The 22,544-nt window shown below is 37.0% G+C and overlaps 1 protein-coding gene across 1 annotated transcript in view; it reads right to left on the reverse strand.

The window, feature by feature from the left end:
- Nucleotides 1-11,181, reverse strand: part of DTHD1 (death domain containing 1) — a gene marked incomplete at both ends in the record, with an annotated part of 106,195 nt that extends 95,014 nt beyond the window's left edge. Inside the window, 3 exons of the mRNA XM_080938278.1 lie at nucleotides 1,726-2,056; nucleotides 8,545-9,157; nucleotides 10,911-11,181. Coding sequence (XP_080794404.1) covers nucleotides 1,726-2,056; nucleotides 8,545-9,157; nucleotides 10,911-11,181 — 1,215 coding nt within the window. The remainder of the gene's footprint in view (nucleotides 1-1,725; nucleotides 2,057-8,544; nucleotides 9,158-10,910) is intronic.
- Between the last annotated feature and the right edge of the window lie 11,363 nt (nucleotides 11,182-22,544).

Genomic DNA, 22,544 nt, shown 5'->3' on the forward strand with positions numbered 1-22,544 from the left:
TTCTTTAAAAGCTTCTAACTCTTTATGCTTTTCCTCCTGTTCTTGCTTAAGGATTTCTATCATCATCTTGAGGTAGAATTTTGTGTCTGAGTCTTTGTTTTCTAGAGTGTTTGGCATTCTGATGTTTACTGTGATGGGAGAGCTGGGTTCTAGTGTTGCCAGGTTGTCTTGGTTTCCTTGGGGTATGTTCCTTTGCTTTCCTCTTGCCATCTTGTTATCAGTATTTGGTTCTTGCCTTTCCCTTCTTCCTGGACTGTGTCCCTGGATCTCTAATGTTCCTGTTGACAGATGGCCCAGTGCCTGTTCTGTCCAATGCTGGGTTCCTGGTTCCCTGGATCAAGCCAGGCAGGGGCGCACTTTCCGTGTGCTTGGTAGAGATCTCTCTGCCCCTTGGCTACTCAGAACGCCTTCTTTCCAAGCCTTGTCCCTGGATCTCCGCTGTTCCTGGTGGCAGATGGTCTGAGTGCCCTTTCTGTCTTCCTCCATCTTCTTAAGTGGTCTGTTTATATAATCTTTGTAATTTTATCAGGCATTATTATGCTATTCAAATCAAAATTTAGAATTACAAAGAGGTGCTTTGATTCATCTAATTCACACCACAATTAAATATGGAAACCAAGTTTTTACCTTATTGCCCACATCCTAATTACAAAATATACAACCCTGATTATGCTCTACATTGAGAGATTCTGTCTCTTTGTTCTCTCCTTCTCTTCCACACTCTTCCCTGTGCCTCTTTCTTTGGAACAAGGGACATATGCACATGCTCATGCATGTGTGCTTTTGCTTTCAATATAAATTAGTCAAAACTTTCCTTTTCCTGACTTTCTATACTTAAGTCATCAGGAAAAAAGAAATCTATTCTGGCAATCCTAAAGGACCTCATCATAAAGGCATCATTCTTATTGCAGTTAAGCAAGCTGTTAAGGTTTTTTTTAAATATTATTAAGCACTGTATTTCATTAAAGGCTGACTAAAAATGATGATAAATTAGTCAGTTTGATAATAAAGTTAGTAAAAGACAGTTATAGCTTATGTAATTTGCTAATATAAGTAATTTCGTATAGGTAACAATGTCTAGGTATAGTGTATAGGTACAATATTTATACTAATTTCTATTGAAAAATTTATCAAAGCATGTGAATACATATTGTTTTTAATTTTTATAAATTCTCCCACCCTATGAATAATAAGAAACTAAACTATAGTATCTGAAGATTCTAATGCTTCAGTGTAGGCAGCAGTCTAACATATTAGACATGTTGTTGTAAAGTTAGTCTAAACAATGTGGTTAATTGAGCTATTATGTTGGTTTTTTTCAAGCAAAAAAAATGTAACATTTGCTGAATGTTGGAGTCATAGATCCAAGTTCTCTAACATTAAGTTTGATAAATAATTTCTACTCTTTGAACTTTATAGACTGTGTTTTTTAATAAATCATAAAATTATAGCTTAAGTATTTAGCTAACATAGTTAATGCAGTATAGCTTAAAATTTAGATATAATGTATAGTTAAAATGTCTAGACTAAATTCAAATGAAAAATTTACCAAAGCATGCAAATACAATTTTCAATTTGTATACATTCTCCCACAAAAAATTTGCTAACACATATAGGTCTACACTTGTACAACAGAACAAATATTATTATACTACAACACAACATTCTGAATTATTAGAAGATAAAAAAAACAACAAATGCAGTTATACCCTGGGCTTTACTGACCTTAAAACTTCCCCTCATTCTTTCCAGTAAATTTGGGATGAGGTAACTGGACTGAAAGTTTATATCAGACATTTTCACCATGATGTCTCTGTAATTTTTCTTGTACGGTGCCTTGAATGGAATTGCAATGCATACTGGGAATGGAATTTTCTTTTCCTTATCCAAGCACTCAACAGTGATGACATTGCTGACCAGCTCTTCATTATCACTCACTATAAAGGAGCTCATGTCATTAGTAATCTGGCAGTCAAAGTGCTGTAGGATGTGTAATGGTGCTGTGATATAACAAGAGACTTGAGGGTCAGCTCCATCTCTCAGAGCAGCAAGATACCTACAAAAACAAAAAACCAAAAACAAAAAAACCAAAGGAAAACAAACAAACAAACAAAAAAACCCCAACAAAGTGAGCCTCATTTTCCAACTATTATATCCATGTACTATACACCCAAACACCAAAGACACAGAGTGTGAAGGACATTGCTTTGATATAAACTTTACTTCTCCCATTAATTATCTCTTTAATCAAAAGGATGCCACATTTTCCTGCACTATAGGTGAAAATATCTACATCACAGAAAAGCTTTGAGTTAAACGTTCAATTCTAACATAGTTATAAACAACAGCTTTCACATTGTAGGGAAGTTACCTGTATTATATTAGTTACGTTAGCTAAGTACATAAACTATAATCGTTCTTGACTAAATTTATCATTAAAGTGATTAATTTATCCCTCACTTTTATTCAGCCTATAATAAAATTCAGTTCATATTTTTGTTTGCTTATTTGTTTTTGTTTTTTTAAATAAACAAAATAGTTTGTTTAACTGTGAGGACAGTGATGTGTTTAATGGTGAGGTGGGTCTTTTAGATTGCCAGAAAGGATAATTTTTTCTGATGATTTAAAAATGAAAAGTCAGGAAAAGGAAAGGTTCAGCTAATCTTTATTGTGCCTCCCCCAAAGAGAGGTGGAGGGAGAGAGGGGGAGAGAGACAGAGAACAAAGAGACAGAATCTTAGGGTAGAGGGTAATTAGATTTTCTTTATGTGATTAGGGGTAGAGAGGATTTCTTTTCTCCCTCAGAAATGGCTAGTTTGGGCTGGAGCGGGTGGGCACTGAACAATCCTGACAAAGCAGTAAAGCTAATTGATTACTTCCACCTTCCACCTCTCCTAGGAAACTTGAAGTTTCTGAACAGTTTCTTCTAGAGAATAAAAGGTCACCATGCCCTTGACTTGGAGAGAAAGAAGAATAAAGAAGTTGCCTGTATTAAATTTTTACATAATAAAGTACATTAATATACCTGAAGCGTCTGCCTGTCTGCCTACCTGCCAGAGATCTGTATGATTCCTACCCCCTCAAGAGAAAGTAATAAATAAGAGGTATAGAAATTGTCAAGGCACACTAGATCATGTAGTGATGTTTACAAAAGGGTGTGTGTGTGTGTATGTGTGTGTGTGTGTGTTCACATGCATTATCCTATTAAATAGGAATCCATAATTTCTAATCCTGAGATTATCATCTGAAGATGAATTATCTTAACTATTTTTTTTCTCTTAAACACTGTCTTTATAAAAAGTTTTAGAGCCTTTTAAATTGGAATTCAAATTTGATATCAGGCATTTTCTATCTGTTCATAAATACCTAACCACTCAGACTAGTCCATAGTTTAATGCTTTCTGTAGGTCAGGTATTAGGCTACATAGTTTTGCTACATTTAAATACCTTCTGCATCAAGTACTACTTTCTCTACTATTTTACACATAAAAAATTAAGGCTGAGATTTTACCTTGCTACAAATCTCATAGATGTTCAGTTTTTGAACTTATAGTTCATTCTATGCATCTGGCAGGAGCCAGATATGGATGCCTCCTTGGAGGCTTTGCCAGAATTATACAAATATAGTTGAGGGTGCTTGCAGCTAACCATCGGACTAAACACAGGGTCCCCAATAAAGGAGCTAGAGAGAGAACTAAGGAACAGAAAGGGTCTGCAATCCCACAGGGAAAAATATCATCAAGCAAACAAACCCTCCAGAGCTCCTAGGGACAAAAACATCAATCATTGAGCACACATAGAGAGTCCCATGACTCCAGTTGCATATGTAACAGAGCATCAATGGGAGGAGAGGCCTTTGGTCCAGTGAAGGCACTTTTTCCCAGTGTAGGGGAATGCCAAGGTGCTCAGATGAATGAGGGTGGTTGGGGGTGGGAGCACCTTCCTGGAAACAAGTAGAGGCGGAGGAGGGATGGGAGTAGGGGAAAGGGGATAATATTTGAAATGTAAATACAGAGAATATCCAGTAAAATAAAAAACAAACAACAACAAATCAGAAGACTTCCGCTACTCAAAGGAAAAACATGCGGAGAATGAAATTAGGGAAAGATACCCTTCACAATTGTCACAAACAATAAATATGAAATGCCTTGGTGTGACTCTAACTAAGCAAGTGAAGGACCTGTATGACAAGAACTTCAAATTTCTGAAGAATTAAATTGAGGAAGATCTCAGAAAATGGAAAGAGCTCCCATGCTAATGGATTGGAAGGATTAACATTGTAAAAATAGCCATCCTACCAAAAGCAAGCTACAGATTCCATGCAATCCCCATCAAAATTCTAACCCAGATCTTCATAGAGTTGGAAAGAGCAATGTGCAATTTCATCTGGAATAACAAAAGACATAGAATAGTGAAATCTTTCTTCAACAACAAGAAAACATCTATGGGAACCACCATCCCTGACCTCAAGCTAAATTACAAGGCAATTGTGTTAAAACTACATGGTACTGGTTCAGAGATAGGCACGCGGATCAATGGAATAGAATAGAAGATCCAGAAATGATCACTCACATATATGGTCACCTGATTTTTGACAAAGGAGCTGTAAACATTCAATGGATAAAGGACCTCCTCCTCAACAAATGGTGTTGGTTCAACTGGCACTCAGCATGCTGAAGAATGAAAATAGACCCTTTCTTATCTCCTTGTACAAAGCTCAAGTGTAAGTGGATCAATGATCTCCACATTAAAGCAGGTACACTGAAACTATTAGAAGAGAAAGTAGGGAAAACCTTAGAACACATAGGCACAGGAGAAATTTTCCTGAAAAGAACACCAATGGCTCATGCTCAAAGGTCATATATCAACAAATATGACTTAATGAGATAGCAAATTTGTGTAAGGCTAAGGACATTGTCAAGAAAGCAAAATGGCAGTCAACAGATTGGGAAAAGATCTTTACCAAGCTCACATCTGATAGAGGCCTAATATCCAAGGTATACAAAGAACTCAAGAAGCTAGACACCAGAGAATTAAACAACCCTATTAAAAATGGGGTACAGAGCTAAACAAAAAGTTCTCAATTGAGGAATATTGAATGGCTGAAAAGCATCTAAGGAAGTGCTCGACATCCTTAGTCATCAGGGAAATGCAAATCAAAACAACCCTGAAATTCCACCTCACACCAGTCAGAATGGCTAAGATCAAAAACTCAGAAGACAGCAGATGCTGGCGAGGTTGTGGAGAAAGAGGAACACTTCTCCACTGTTGGTGGCATTGTAAACTGGTACAACCACTCTGAAAATCAGTCTGGCGGTTCCTCAGAAAATTGGAAATAGTACTACCTGAAGATTCAGTTATTCCACCTCTGGGCATATACCACAGAAATTCTCCAACATACAAGAAAGACACATGTACCACAATGTTCATAGCAGCCCTATTTGTAATAGCCCGAAGCTGGAAAGAACCCAGATGTCCTTCAGTAGATGAAAGGATACAAACATTGTGGTAGGTACATCTACACAGTGGAGTACTACCAAGCTAACAGAAACAATGACTTTATGAAATTATTAAGAAAACGAATGCACCTAGAGAATATCATCCTGAGTGAGGTAATTTAGCCACAAAAGAACAGACATAATATGCAGTAACTGATAATTGGATACTAACCCCAGAAAGCTCTGAACACCCCAGAAACAACTCACAGACTATATGAATTTCAAGAATAACAAAGTCCAAAAAAATAATGAAAAATCTTTATGTTTAATCTCTACACACAAAAAAATACTTTGACTATTTCAAGGTTACAACTTGTTTTACGTATACTTTATGCTCATTGCAACTAGTAAGATTTTAATGCATACTATCAAACAAAAAAATCAGGTACTGGTAAAAATATATTCATATACTTTTATCAAAAATGCTTTTAAAAATCTCTACTTTTATCTCTGTTTTTTAAAATAAAGTTGTTCAATTAAATAAAGCAAACAACAAAAAAGAAAATTCTCAAATATTTTCATACCTTTCTCAAATCTTCTCTAAACAATGTTCAGTCCATCTATTATAACTTGAAACTAATATTTAATCTATGATCATTGGAAATTTGAATGAGATAAAATAGTTAAACCTCTTTAATAGTAATGGATCAAAATCAACTGCATATTCAGTAATAATTTGATCCTTATGTTTGACTTGGAGTTTGCCTTCAATGTTATTTATTTCACAACAGAGAAATAATTTTAGCAGAGGCAATGTTGTTGACAATAAGTGAGGGAAATCTATATAAAATATAGCATGAGTTCCTCATTTATATGTTAATAAAGTTTTAGCTCTTTATAATTTATTGTTGAATAAAATTTTAAGTATAATTTCAAAAAGAAATATAGTAAATTGCTTAACTTATAAAGGTCATTTATGTATGTATAAAACCCTGAACCTAAAATGGCATACTGACTTGATTAACTTTTTTGTTTTTAGAGATGATATTTCAGAAAAATTATTCAACAGGTGGTTCAGAGAACTAGATTCATATAACTTCAGGATTGCTCTCTTCTGTTTCCTAGAAAACATCTTAATGTACCCACTACTATAGGGCATTGTTCCTAAATGACAAATAAAGTATATAGCAAATTTGTAAATAGTGCTCCATAGTACTAATCGAATATGACTTCTCTTGTTATGAAGTAGATCACACTAGTTTAGCTTTTACCTCTTTGTATACATGCTAGTACAGTTACCTCAAAGAATGGAGCTTTTGGAAAAGGTTGAGGAACCAGAACAGTTTATAATCAAGGTTTTGTTTATTACATATTCTTTATGTGGTTTGATGGGTTCCTAGCCTGGGGGACTGCAATGGAGATTCATCTTTGCAAACTGCAAGCCAAGCATAACTGTCTCAATACCACAAAGAGGAAGTCACTAACTAGGGAACACCTAAAGGAGGTGTTAGAGGGAGTGGTGCAGGCAGTGACTCACTAGTTGGTGTTTTGAGTCATTTCTGAATGGAGGATATGAAGTGTCAATGTTTTTCTCAAATGAAATGGGAAACCACATCTTGACTACTTTACAAATTGTTTTTCAGAGCAGTAATTCTTTCAAACCATGGAGGTCTTCCAAGCATTGAAAAAGACTCATCTATGAAATACATTAAGTTCTTTTGCTGTGGGTATATTTTTTATTCTTATAAGTGAGAGATTGATATCAAAAACAAACAAAAATAAAAAGAAAGCAAAAAATGACATATATTACCCACTGTAAAAAAAGTAGTTAATAATAAAACAGCAAATAAAAATGAATTTTTTCCTGTTCCTCAAATATTTTCCTACTGTATCACATTACTAAGGAAAATGTATTTATCTGAAAAAAATATGGTTTGATATATCAATCTAGACAAATCAAGAATTATTGCTATTTTGTAGAGGAAAGACAGCTCATAAAATATTTCAGTTTGGAGCTGGAGAGATGACTCAGTGGTTAAGAACACTGACTGCTCTTCCAGATGTCCTGAGAACAAATCCCAGCAACCACATGGAAGCTCACAACCATCTGTAATGAGATATAATGCAATCTTCTTGTGTGACTGAAGACAACTACAATGTATATAATAAATAAAAAACTAAGAAAAGATAAGAAAAAACAATCATTTTTTCTCCCTTTTTTATTTCATAGAATTTTAGATAATCTGATAAAACAAATGAGCAAAAACAAACAAACAAGAACAAAACAAAACAAAATTCTAACAATTTTATGAGTTAAATAGGTTTAAGCAAGCACTTTTATCTTTAAGAAATCTACAAAGCCTACCCATGTGACTCCCAGAATTCTGAAGACAAAGTTTAAGATTGATAAAATTATCTATCTATCTATATATATTTATATATATCACATATATATTACTATTTATATAATCAAGTTAGCAAATTGTTTTTAATTTTTAACATTCTGAAATCAACTTTTTATCAAAAATTTAATTTTATTATATATAAGTGTTTATGTTCTAAACAATCTTTATAAATACTTGTATAATTAGTTGTTTTTCCTTTAAAGCACTACCTAGTATCCATGTTTCCTAAAATTATAAAGAACAGAATAATTTAGCAACAGCAAACACCTATATTTCTGTGAGGATATTTTAACCCAAATCACTGATTTACAGTAACTTTAAGAGGCTTTACAGTAAAATATAAAACTTCATTGAATATTCCCTCATAAAATATGTTGAGATTTTACCCATAAGTGACTCTTTTAAGTGATTGGGCCTCATGAATGCGGCTAGTATTATTATTTCAAACCTTGAAGCTGATTTGACCCTTATACCATTTGAGAATTTAGAAAGGGGATGCTATCTCTGTATCAAGAAGCTTTTAATAGCCATTGGTTCTCCTGTGCCTTATTTGTCTCTGTCTCCAGAACTGTGAGAAACCAACTTTTTTCATTCAAAACAAACTAGTTTATGGTGGTTTGTCATAGCAGCAGGATTAAGATATATAGTGACAACACGAATAAGTAGGCATATATAAACACTTTTCACGGTGCCTTTACTTACTCCTTTTCCATTATGTTATTCTTTTGTTTTAGAGTCTCTGACTCATTATGAAGATTATTCATGTCCTTACTGGAGACATCCCATGCTGTTGGGGATGTGGTAATCTTTTCTCTTTGGCTTTCTGAGGTCTCTTCAATCTCCCTTGGTGTTGTCTGGATTGCATCATGAATGTCTTTCTTGTTGCCATTTATGTTCTCAGCAGTCATGTGTTCTATTTGTTTTTTATCTTCACTTTCTGCATTATCTGGGAACACTGTGCTCTGTGACTCTTCTTGCCCTATTACATTTCCACTCAATGGGGTATTGTTTTCTTTCCCTCTTAAATCAGAATTTATTTGTGTTTTATATTCTGTTAACTGGACCTGGGTAGTGTAATGGCTCTTCACTGCATTTCTCGAAGCAACAGTAGCTGTTTCCATGACATTTAGTTCCCTTCTTGGAGCAATGTCTGTTGCTTTGGTATCCTGAATGGTTGGTATTGTCTGCTGTGGAGTAAGGTCCTCATGCATGCTGCATAAATTACACATCTCCTTTTCTTCTTTCTTGAGAAGCATAGCAGTGTTCCCCAAATGCTCATTCATTTTCATGAGGCAGTCTATGAAAGCAATAATTTCTGCACATGTACACACACAAAGAAGTAAAAACTATGTCAAATTATGCTTCTGTGCAGATGAAGGTGATGGTTGCACAATTTGCCCTCATTTAACACTTATATAACTAGGTTGAAAGAAAGCTCTACTTTTAACATAGTAGCCAAGAAGCAAAAATGATACATTTTGCCCATGAGCATACTTTAAAGTTTATTGATAAATGTGATACCTTCTCTCAGATAAGAATGAGGTCAAGTCCTCAAGCATTTGCTATATTTGATATATATTTGATATATTATATATTTTTGCTATATTATATTTTTCTTTGCCTTGGATGATGCTATACTCTATCAGTTATCTATTTTAAATATCAGATATAAGATTACCTGAACACCTCTGGACAGGTAAACATCAGAAAAGCTACAACTATGTTATTTATGACACACATACTAAATTTTGGTGGGAAATTGATTCTCCCCATGCTGAGAATGTGATCATTAAAACTTGCCAAATTTAGCTTTTAAAGAGTATTTCAACCATATCTTTCAGACTGGATCCTGTGATGGCCAATCAATGACAAACAAAGACAGACTGCTCCATTCTGACTAAGGCTATAAGCATCATCAATACCTGAGTTGATCCATTTTCCTCTCCATTCTGATTACATCCCAGGCTCTCATCTGTGTATCTCTTTTCTCAGGCTTCCTCCAGGCTGAACCTTTCTATACCCTCAGTTCTGAATAGGAGTCTGTATCTAGAATCTACACATCTCAGTGTCACCAGATAATCTTCTCACCAGTCTGGGCTTGCCTTGGCACTGCAGTTCAACTCATTCTTTGTCTTTTATTCTAAGATCCCATGTTTATTTTGAACTGGTCTTTTTTGATAGCTGAGTACTTGCCTTGGCTTGTTGTCTAGGACTGTGTTAAATTCCTTCCTTAGACTAACTGGTCCTGAGCTCCTACTGGTAATTCTGGGATCACACAGCTTTGGGACAGATTTCTCTAATGTTCACTGATTGTGAAAGACTTCATGTTGTCTACTCCAGATTCCTGTATACACACCTTGATGCTGTATGTCTGGGAGTTGTATTTCATAAGGCCATGTAGATTTTGAAAGCATTGCTATTAAGATTATATTCTGTAGTTACTACATTCTTAATACTTGTACGTTTAAGCACACACACCTCCACCTCATCATATTCCCAAGAATTTACATTGTGCCTTCAGTATGGTAGGGATCCAGTTTCTTCTCCTAGCTCATCCAGTTTTTCCAGGGTTTTTGTAATTAATAGAACTACACTCAAATGGCTCTAGAGTTAGAACAGACGCTATGACAATACATAAAAAGTTGCTTGTTCTGATTTAATTAGTCTTGTACTTTCTTACCTCTGAGGCTTCAGTCTTGTCAAAAAAAAAAAAAAAAAAAAAAAAAAAAAAGACAAGCACCTGAAGTTCCTGTCATTTGGCTCCAATTCGTGGTTTAGGAACCAGTTTAAATAGGACTTATTTTCTAGTGGAGCTCTAAATTCCCTTATTTAAAATGCGATCCCATCTACTTAATAAGCCTAAAAGCACTTCATCTGTGCCACAATAGAAGGAACCTCTAAATCCTGTGAAATATTGTCTTCCCTTACTTTCCCTGTAATACTGTTAGTTTCTTGTAAGCATAAATTCTACATTCACTGTATTTCTATACATAACCCCTCTAATATGCTGCTGAAATAGACATTTTGAAACATAGCATAAGCCCAAGCAAACAAAAGAGACTACTTGCCTTGTCTCCAGATACATTGATTATCCTTGTCAAGTAGTATATACAGCTGTTGGCAGGTGGCCCGAAGGGACCCTGCAGTGTGTTCCAAAAGTTGATAAAAGGCTTCATTGAGTCTTTGACCCAAAAAGATTACAGTGGCTGTCCAAGTGGCTCCACTAGCCCCTTCAAAAAGATCATCACCTAGGAGTGCCTTCTTTAACATTTGGTTTTGTCTCCAAATCTGCTTCAATATTTGACCTAATTTACCTGACCCCATGTCTTCTGTATCCATTTCTAAGGTCAAAAAATAATGTATTTCTCCTCTGCCAGCAAGGCCTAAAGGTTTAGCACATTCAAACTTGGCAATCGTTATTTCTTCTAAAGTCTCGAGTATGATCCAAGTCAGCTAGCCAAGCATTCTCTTGCAACCTAAGAGTTTATTCAGTTTGTTGCTAACCAATGAAAAGTTACTAGGTGACCAGAAGGGGGGCGTTCCTGAACTCTGGGTGCTGCTGTGTACAGAAGAGATTAATCACAGGGACAGTGTTAGCTTGCATAATTATATGTTCATATAAGCTTAACAAATTAAATATGATATGAAAATTCCACATTCCCTTTAAATTTTGAAGTAACAAAATATGAATCCCAGGTAGAAGATGAACTTCATTAATGAAAATTAGCTGATTTTTTATTTTATTAGAATATTGGTTATAAAATTTCTGTGTTCATCTTTATAAATAATTATTAATAAAAATTACAGTTTGTTTTAAAATAATCTGGGAGTATAGAAATAAGGTTTATATAAATAAGATTGGCTATAAAAATTGGAATTTGTTGGAACTAGATATAGCATCATATGGCTTCTTATTTTAACTTACAGACAAGTAAAGAGTAAAGATTTAAAGATAAAATAAAGAGTTGAAAGAGGTCCAGGCACAGTTGCTTATGCTTCCTATGTCATGTAGCATTTGGGAATTAGAGTCAGGGTGATTGCTTCAAATATAAGACCAGTCAGATCTGGATAGTGAAACTCAAGTCACAACCATAGCAAAAATTTAAAGGGGAGGGCAAATCCCTCTGCTGGGGCATAGCCTAATACCATTACTTATAATTAGTACTTTCTTATATGAAAGTGTACATTGACATTGTGATAGGAACTTGGCCTCAGCTCTGCTCTTTGATTGTTCCTCTGTAATTGTGTTGAGGGCTTCTCTACCAAAAGGGAGCAAACCTGAAGAGTAGCTTCTTCTGGGCTCACAAGGAGTATTTACTATCATTATAACTAAAATTCAGGTGCAGCATGTTCTCATTGTGTGACTTGCACTGTGGGCACAATATATATGAGATTGCAAAACAGAGCTTGATGCAGTGGGGCCTGAGGTGAACTGCTGAATAGTCTAATTTCTCTCCTCCAACTCCCCCTTTCCTAAGAAGAGAGCACACAGAAAAGGTCAAAGTAACTATAAGTTCAAAAACATCATGTTCCCTAGAGCACTTAGATGAAAATAAAATATTTCCAGAGGGAAGATAGCATGCTTTCTTCTCACTTTCAGTATTATTTCATCTTGAGCACAAAGGTTTTTGGGGCTTCTTTCAAGACATATAAACCATTGGGAGAAACAGTTCCAGGGAATAAGGAACAAAAAAAAAAGAAAAGAAAAAAAAAAGAAAAAGAAAAGAAAGAGCCAACCTGTAGCTTGCCTAAACTGCCCTTGTTCATTGGCTCCAAAGGACAAGAAAAAAAGAGTACAGGAGAGCTGAGGGCTCCATAATATAACTTCCTTTCAGATAACTAATAACTTCTGAGAGAAAGAGTACACATGGATGAATCCATGGCTCCAGCAGCTTATGTAGCAAAGCATGGCCTTGCTGGGCATCAATAGGAAGAGAAGGCCCTGGTATTGCCAAAGCTAGATGCCCCAGTCTAGGGAAATGTCAGGGTGGGGAGGCGGGAGTGGGTGGGCACCCTCATAAAAGCAGGGAGTAGAAAAATAGGATATGGGGTTTATGGAGGGGAAACTGGGAAATGGGATAACATTTGAAATGTAAATAAAATATATCCAATAAAAGGGAGGAAGAGAAACTATTGATCTTCCCTTGAAGGATGAGCTCCCAATGGGCTATCCAATAACAAATGGTCAACACTGAAATTATACACACACACACACACACACACACACACAAACTCCTCACTCCTGCTTCTATGAGGGTGCCCACCTCCTTATACCTCATACTCTCCACCCTGACATGAATGACAACAATAACTGGGGAAGCATGAGCTGTCAATTGGGGAAAGACCAAGGGAATGCATAGCAGTGAGAAGGGTTGGAGGAAAGAGAGGGCAAAATAATGTAATCACATTTTAACTTTAAAAATCACAAAATTCTGTTTCCAATAAAATTGCTTTTTTCAGGGTGGGGTAAAGAGATAACATCTCAAATGTAAATAGAGAGTATCTAAGGGAAAAAAGAAAAAAATGGTAATCTATATTATATAAAAGATTACATACAATTTTTTCACATTCTTTTCAGTTTATAAGGCATCCTTGTTGCATCTTACTCTATTATTTTGGCTAAGTCAGATCATACACAAATGGTTTTTGTTCAAGACTGATTCTGAAAATCTTTCTCTAATATGTGCTATGAACCCCGATGTCAGATCTTTCAAGCAGATGCATGACTAAATGATTACAACATAGCTTAAATATTTGAGAGCTAGAGCCAAAGCATGAAACTTAAACTGTTGAAGATATTCAAATAAGGAACCTAAGGATAAGCAGGATATAGAACATGAGGAAGGACTATTTCACATTAGAAATTATATGATTGAGGGTATGGGTATGAGAAATTGCACAATGGAATAGCAGTTTCAAGATATGTATCTAGGGGAGTGTTCAGTGCATGAGTTATGGGTAATGGAAAAAGTTGTATCCAGTATTTGTGAAGATATTAGAGAAGTCAGAATTTGGCTTTGTAGATAGATGGGAAATGTTACATATTTTAAACCAAGTGACAGATACCATCAAATCTGTGTTTCATATTGCATATGGCATTGATGTCATATACTTACATGTTGGAATGTTTGAAGGTTTACATTAAAGCAGTTACAGAGCAAGCAACAAAAGTGGATGTCTTGAAAGCAGATTGTATTTGGGACTACATAGAATTTACTAAACTGTCAGACTGAAGGACTTTGCAAGCATTGGATACATATCCACTTATTTGTTGACTACTGATAAAAGTACCACTGTTGACAATAACTAAACACTATTACTGAGGTCACTGCCTAGTTGCTAAATATATTAGAAATTTAAAAATTAAAAAAATGTATTAAGACTTTAGGTTTGGTGGAATGGAATTAATAGGTTTGAGATTTGTAGCTTTCAAGTTAGCACAGGAAGTCTTTGAGACTATGTTAGAAATTGCAAATGTAACTTATATTCACCAGAAATAATTGTCCTTTAAGAGGCTTACTGCTGAAAAAGCATACCCTTTCTGATCTCTGACTGGCTGGTTCAACTCAGCTGTTTTTGATTAAACCCCTTTCCAAGCTGAAAGAATTAATTTAGCTTCTCCTGGCTTCTCATTGAATTGCTCTGCTTCATCTCAAACTAACTCAGCTAATTTGTTCTAATCTTTTGACTCTTTCATGTTTTTTGGCCTGATATGTCATCACCTCTGTCTAAACTGTTCTTTCTCCAACCTGTCTCTCTAAGACTGTCCTGGTAAAACTGCCTTTCCACTGTACTTTCTCTCATACGTAGCCTCTCTTGCACATCTGTTGTCCAACAAGTAAGCTGTATTCTATCTCTGACATTTATTGACAACCTAATATCAATACTCACCAAACAATTCCACAAAATAGAGTCAGATGAAACACTACCCAACTCATTCTTCGAAGCCACAATACATCTAATACCTAAACAACACAAAGACCCTACAAGAAAAGAGAACTTTAGGGGTTTTCTTTTTTTTTTTTTTTTTTTTAATTAGACAAAATTTTTATTTTTGGATAAACAATATTTCCCCCTTCTTTACAGTGTTTTTTTCTCTTCCAACCTAATTTTCAAAAGGGAAATACATATACAGAGTTTTAAAGGCATTTTAGCATATCACTATATGAATATTTTTTGTCAATACATATTTAGATGTTTGTTAGAATGCATTGAAATCCCACTAGTTACCATAAGCATAAATTATATGTAGGACAAAATGTAACATGGAAAACATTTTCTTGGTGAGTATAAATTAAGCATAATGATTGTTGAAGACCAAAAATTGCCACAAGGCAATATTCTTGGCTCTTGGATTCTTAGTGATTTAAGGACCAGGTGTTCCACACTCTGAGAAAGTGCTATACAGTTTTTTTTTCCTAAGAAGGACTGAGGCTGTCTTTTTTTTTTTTCTTTTTTTTTTTTTTTTTTTGTTTTAGCTTTGTTTTTGTTTTTGAGCTTCATATGGCCTGTGAGTTGTTTCTGGGGTGTTTAGAGCTTTCCGGGGCTCGTACCCAATTTTCAGTGACTGCATATTATGTCTGTTCTTTTGTGACTGGAATACTGCAATCAGGATGATATTCTCTAGATGTATTCATTTTCTTAGAAATTTCAGAAAGTCATTGTATCTAATAGCTAAGTAGTACTCCATTGTGTGAATATACCATGATTTTTGTATCCATTCATCTACTGAAGAACATCTGGTTTCTTTCAGCTTATGGCTATTATATATAGAGCTGCTATGAACATTGTGTTGCATGTGTCTTTATTATATGTTGCAGAAATTCTGGGGTATATGCCCAGAAGTAGATTTACTGGGTCTTCAGGTAGTACTATTTCCAATTTTCTGAGGAACCACCAGACTGATTTCCAGAGTGGTTGTACCAGTTTACAACCACACCAACAGTGGAGGAGTGTTCCTTTTTCTCCACACCCTCACCAGCATCTTCTGTCATTTGAGGTTTTGTTCTTAGGCATTCTGACTGGTGTGGGGTAGAATCTCAGGGTTGTTTTGATTTGCATTTCCCTGATGACTAGGAATGTTGATAAGGAGAAAGAGAAACACTTCAATTGAAAAAGGACAGCCTATTCAACAAATGGTGTTGGTCCAACCTGCACTCAGCATGGAGAAGAATGAAAATAGACCCTTTCTTATCTCCTTGTACAAAGTTCAAGTGTAAGTGGATCAAAGATCTCCACATTAAACCAGGTACACCGAAACTATTAGATGAGAAAGTAGGGAAAACCTTAGAACATACAGGCACAGGAAAAAAAATTTCTGAACAGAACAACAATGGCTCATACTCTAAGGTCAAAGATTGACCAATGGGACTTAATGAGATTGCATAGTTTCTGTAAGGCTAAGGACATTGTCAAGAAAACAAAACAGCAACCAACAGAGTGGGAAAAGATCTTGACCAACCCTACATCAGATAGAGGCCTAATATCCAAGGTATACTGTTGGGAGCCACACCCTACATCCCCCATTACAAGATGGCGCCGACATCCGGTGAACGCCAAGTAGTAAACAAGTCAGTGCACATGTGCCAGGTAACTTTCCACTTCTTGGGCTCTGCCTTCCCCGTGGCGTCATATGGCCTGACGAGCGGCAGCCAACCGAGGCATGACACGTCCGAGGCGAGGACTGATACCCTATATAAGGGGATAGTTTTGGGCTTTCGGGGTCTCCGCCCTGTAAGCTTATGCTTTCCCTCTCAAGATGCATTAAAGCTTTGCTGCAGAAGGATCCTGTGTGTGCCGAGTCATTCTTGCTGGTGAGACATTAGCGTGGGACATCTGGTGCCGGAACCCGGGAGCGTGCGAGGGGCTGAAGAGGATCCAGAACTCAACACGCAGGAGCAGCGACGTCGGTAAATCAAGTTTTCCCAGGTATGTTGCTTGCGGGTCTCTACCACCTGGTTCTGTGCTGTGTTTTTGATTTGGGTGATTGTTGTCCTTGCCTGCTGCTTTTGGTTGCAGTGTAGGGAAGGATGCAGAGTGTTAACCAGGTACCAGGATAGTTTGTCAGAGACCTCAAAAGCTGAATTAAAAGGGGGAAAACTTGGGTAGGCCTAAGAAAAAAAGGAAAAAAGGAAAAAAGGAAAACAAAGACAAAAGCTTAAAAGTAGTGCCTGCAGGTGAAAAAGAAAACAAAAAGGAGGAAAGACCACTAAGAGAGGAGACAAAGTACAAGTTTCCCGGAGAGGATACTTTGTATCCGCTAAAAGAGCAAAAAGCTTTAGAGCTGGCAGAAGAGGAAGATTTAGAGGAGGAGGCAGTGAGGCGGTTTCAGCCCGGGTTTCAGACTCCTGTAGCAAAACCGGAAGCTCTTAAAGCAGCCAATGTCTCTGCTCTTCCGCTCTATCCAGAGAGGAAGTGGTAGTTCTTTTGTTCGCTGGAGACATGCCATGCCCTCAGGCAAATGTTTCCCGTGTTCGAGGATGATCACCGCCTTGATCATAAGCTAGTTAAAAAGGTGGCAAAGTCAGTCCAAACTTATAGAGTCACTGCTAATTATACAAAAAAACCTGGATAGGCTAATGCCACCTGGATTGCCGGTCACTAGCCTATTTCCCAGCCAAAGAGTAATTTGTCTATTCCAGCCCAACCTAAGTGGTCACCTTTCTGTACAGGAAGAAGAGATTCAGCCCTGCCTCCTTGGACTGGCTGTCAATCTCGAGGAGTATGTTGGGCAGTTAAGGGCCTCTTTACTTTTTCTTCTAATATGAAAACTGTTTATAATAATACCTTAGAGAATTGATCTGGTTCCAAACAGATAGATATATTGTGGCAGGTTGCCCAGCTGGGCTGCCAATGGAAGTTCTCAAGATTATGTGTGACCAGTATTCAGTATAAAAATTTTACTAAAGCTGCAAATTATTCTAAACAATTATCTCAGTATCTTTTACATGTGTCTATTGATACCTGTTCAGGAGTCATTTTTGCTTCTCCTTTATCGGGAGAAAAGGCTTCTCATGTTATTACTCATTATCTTGAAGCATGGAGTGCATGGGGCATACCTAAAGTGTTAAAAATAGATAATGGTCCTGCCTATACTGAAGCAAAATTCAAGCAATTTTGCCATCACATGGGAGTTTCAATCCTGACAGGATTGCCCTATAATCCGCAAGGCCAAGGCATTGTTGAAAGTGCCAATAGAAATCTTAAAGAATGTTTACAAAAACAAAAAGGGGGTATAGGAGCTACCCCCCAGGAAAGAGTCTCTCTTACACTCTTTACCCTTAATTTTTTGCATCTAAATAATGATGAAAAATCAGCCCCAGACAGGCATGCCTCTGAGGGACCACCGGATGAGAAGAGGCAGGTTTTGTGGAAAGATGTGCTGGATAATAAATGGTATGGACCGGATCCAGTTATATCGAGATCCAGGGGAGCAGTTTGTGTTTTCCCCCAGGGAAAGGAAAAACCTCATTGGGTCCCAGCACAGCAGACGTGCCCCGTCAAGAATGAGTCGACCTCGGTGAAGGCTGAACAACTGTGACCTGGAACAGAACTTAGGAACTTCTGTTTCCACCAGGAGGCGACTTCAGGACACAGAGCGAAGCCTGGCCCATCTGCCACCCGGAACGGCGGCTCGTAGAGGCTGAGCAACTGGTGAATGGGAGACCTGGGCTGCTAGGAAGCAGAGAGATCTCTGCAGAGTGCACATGGAAAGTGCACCCCCTGCCTTGCCCTGTCTGGCCCTGTCTGATCCAGCAACAAGGAATAGAACTTTGGAACTTCTGTTCCCACCCGGCGACTCTGAAGCATAGAACAGGGCTCGACCCATCTGCCACCTGGACCAGTGGACATCCAGGGACACAGACCAGATACAAGGGAAAGGCAAGAACATATCACTGACAACAACATGGCAAGAGGAAAGCGAAAGAGTATATCCCAAGGAAACCAAGACAACCTGGCAACACCAGAACCCAGCTCTCCCATAACAGAAAACATTGGAATTCCAAACAGTCCAGAAAAGGAAGACACAGACCTGAAATCATACCTCAAGATGCTGATAGAGATACTTAAACAAGAACGGGAGGAAAAGCAAAAAGATTCAGAAGCTTTTAAAGAGGAAACAAGAAAAACACTCAAAGAACTCAAAGAACTAGAGGAAAACAGAATCAAAGAGATGAAGGAATGGAAGAAGGAATTTAAAAAGGAAATTGACACAATAAAGAAAACACAAAAAGAGATAACCCTAGAGGTAGAACACCTAAAAAAGAAATCAGGAATCACAGAAGCAAGCATTTCCAATAGATTAGAAGAGATCAAAGAGAGCATCTCGGGGCAGAAGACAACATTGTAAACATAGACAAAACAGCCAGAGACGATGCAAAAAACAAAAAGCTCCTAAGCCAAAATGTCCATGAAATCCAGGACACAATGAGAAGACCGAACCTAAGGATAATAGGAATAGAACAGGGAGAAGAGTATTAACTAAGAGGCACAGTAAGTATCTTCAACAAAATCGTAGAAGAAAATTTCCCTACCCTCAAGAATGAGATGACCACGAGCATAAAAGAAGCCTTCAGAACTCCAAATATGTTGGACCAGAAAAGAAATACCTCCCGACACATAATAGTAAAAACATCAAGTGCCCAAAGCAAAGAAAGAATACTAAAAGCAGTAAGGGGAAAAGGTCAGGTAACATATAAAGGCAGGCCAATCAGACTCACACCCGAATTCTCAACAGAGACTATGAAAGCTAGAAGAGGCTGGACGGATATCATGCACACCCTAAGAGAACACAAGTGCCAGCCCAAGCTGCTATACCCAGCAAAACTATCAATCACCATCGATGGAGAGACAAAGATATTTCAAGACAAATCAAAATTCACACAATATCTGACCACAAACCCAGCACTACAACGAATTATAGGTGGAAAACCCAATACAATGAGGGAAAATACAGCCGAGTAAAAACAAGAAAACTCCTAAACAAGAAAACTAAAAGAAGAAAAAGACACAGACACAACTCAACCTACAAAAACAGTAATGGCTGGAAACAGAAACTATTCCTTGATATCTATTAACATAAATGGACTCAACTCCCCAATAAAGAGAAATAGGCTATCAGACTGGATACATAAACAAAATCCAGCCTTTTGCTGCATACAGGAAACTCATGTCAGAGACAAAGACAGACACTATCTCAGAGTTAAAGGGTGGGAAAAAAAAACTTCCAAGCAAACAGCTCCAAGAAGCAAGCTGGAGTGGCTATTCTAATATCGAATAAAGTAAATTTCCAACCAAAAGTTATCAAAAAAGATAAGGAAGGACACTTTTTACTCATTACCTGGGAAACCTGTCAGGAGAAACTCTCAATCCTTAACATATATGCTCCAAATAAAAAAGCACCCACATTCATAAAAGAAACCCTACTAAAGCTCAAAAAATACATTTTACCCCACACAATAATAGTGGGAGACTTTAATACCCCACTCTCACCAATGGACAGATCATGGAAACAGAAACTGAACAAGGACACTGCAAAATTAGCAGAGACTTTGAACCAACTAGAATTAATAGATATATACAGAACATATTATCCTAAAGTAAAAGAATACACCTTCTTCTCAGCACCCCATGGCACCTTCTCGAAAATTGACCACATAATTGGACACAGAGCGAGCCTCAATCGATATAAAAAGATTGAAATACTCCCATGCATCCTCTCAGATCACCATGGTCTACGGCTGATCTTTAACAGCAACAAAGACAACGAAAAGCCCACATACACATGGAAACTAAACAACGCTCTGTTAAACGATAGCAGGGTCAAAGAAGAAATAAAAAAAAAAGGAATTAAGGATTTTCTAAAATTCAATGAAAACGAAAACACAACATACCCAAACCTATGGGATACAATGAAAGCAGTACTGAGAGGAAAACTCATAGCCCTAAGTGATTCCAAAAAGAAACTGGAGAGAGCTTACATCAGCAACCTGACAGCACAGCTAAAATCCCTAGAACAGAAGGAAGCAGATATACCCAAAAAGAGTAGACGGCAAGAAATAATCAAAATTAGGGCAGAAATAGACCAAATAGAATAAAAAAGAACGATTGAAAAAATCAACAAAACCAAGAGTTGGTCCTTTGAGAAAATCAACAAGATTGATAAACCCCTAGCAAGACTAACTAGAGCGCAAAGAGAGAGTATACAAATTAACAATATCAGAAAGAAAAGTGGGCACCTAACAACTGAAACTGAGGAAACTTAAGAAATCATCAGATCCTACTACAAAAACTTATACTCCACAAAATTGGAAAATCTGTAGGAAATAGATGAATTCCTAGAGAGATACAAGATCCCAAAGTTAAACCAGGACCAAGTAAACCATCTAAATAACCCTGTAACACCTAAAGAAATAGAAGAATTCATCAAAAGTCTCCCAACCAAAAAAAGCCCAGGTCCAGACAGGTTCAGTGCAGAATTTTATCAGACATTTATTTGGGATATAACATCAATAATCTCCAAACTATTCCAAAAGATAGAATCAGATGGAATACTACCCAACTCATTTTTTGAGGCTACAATAACCCTCGTACCTAAACCACACAAAGACCCTACAAGGAAAGAGAACTTCAGACCAATCTCACTTATGAACATTGATGCAAAAATACTCAACAAAATTCTTGCAAACCGAATCCAAGAACACATTAAAATGATTATTCATCATGACCAAGTAGGCTTCATCCCTTGGATGCAGGGATGGTTTAATATAAGGAAATCCATCAATGTAATCCACCATATAAACAAACTCAAAGATCAAAATCACATGGTCATCTCACTTAGATGCTGAGAAAGCATTTGACAAAATCCAACACCTCTTCATGTTAAAAGTCTTGGAAAGAACAGGAATCCAAGGTCCATACCTAAACATAATAAAAGCAATATACAGCAAACCAACAGCCAACATCAAACTTAATGGCGAGAAACTTGAATCAATCCCACTAATATGAGGGACTCGACAAGGCTGCCCACTCTCCCCCTACCTATTCAACATAGTACTGGAAGTCCTGGCTGGAGCAATTAGACAGCAAAAGGAGATTAAGGGGATACAAATCGGAAAAGGAAGAGATAAAAACATCACTCTTTGCCGATGACATGATAGTGTACTTGAGTGACCCCAAAAATTCCACCAGAGAACTTCCACAGCTGATAAACAAGTTCAGCAAAGTGGCTGGATACAAAATTAACTTGATCAAATCAGTAGCCTTCCTATACTCAAAGGACAAACATGTGGAGAAAGAAATTAGAAAAAAGGTACCCTTCACAATCGTCACAAAAAGTATGAAATACCTTGGTGTGACTCTAACTAAGCAAGTGAAGGACCTGTACGACAAGAACTTCTAACCTCTAAAGAAAGAAATTGAGGAGGATCTCAGAAAATGAAAAGATCTCCCATGCTCATGGATTGGAAAGATCAACATCTTAAAAATGGCCATCCTACCAAAAGCAATCTACAGATTCAATGCAATCCCCATCAAAATTCCAACCCAGTTCTTCATGGAACTGGAAAGATCAATGTGCAATTTTATATGGAATAACAAAAGACGTAGAATAGCTAAATCTATCCTCAACAACAAGAGGTGGGGACTTTTATGGGAGTATGTCCGATGTTGCTTGTGCTCAAGTTAAAACAGAAGGGGGAACT

Source organism: Micromys minutus (genome assembly GCF_963924665.1).
Source record: "Micromys minutus genome assembly, chromosome: 1".
NCBI classification, from domain to species: Eukaryota; Metazoa; Chordata; class Mammalia; order Rodentia; family Muridae; genus Micromys; species Micromys minutus.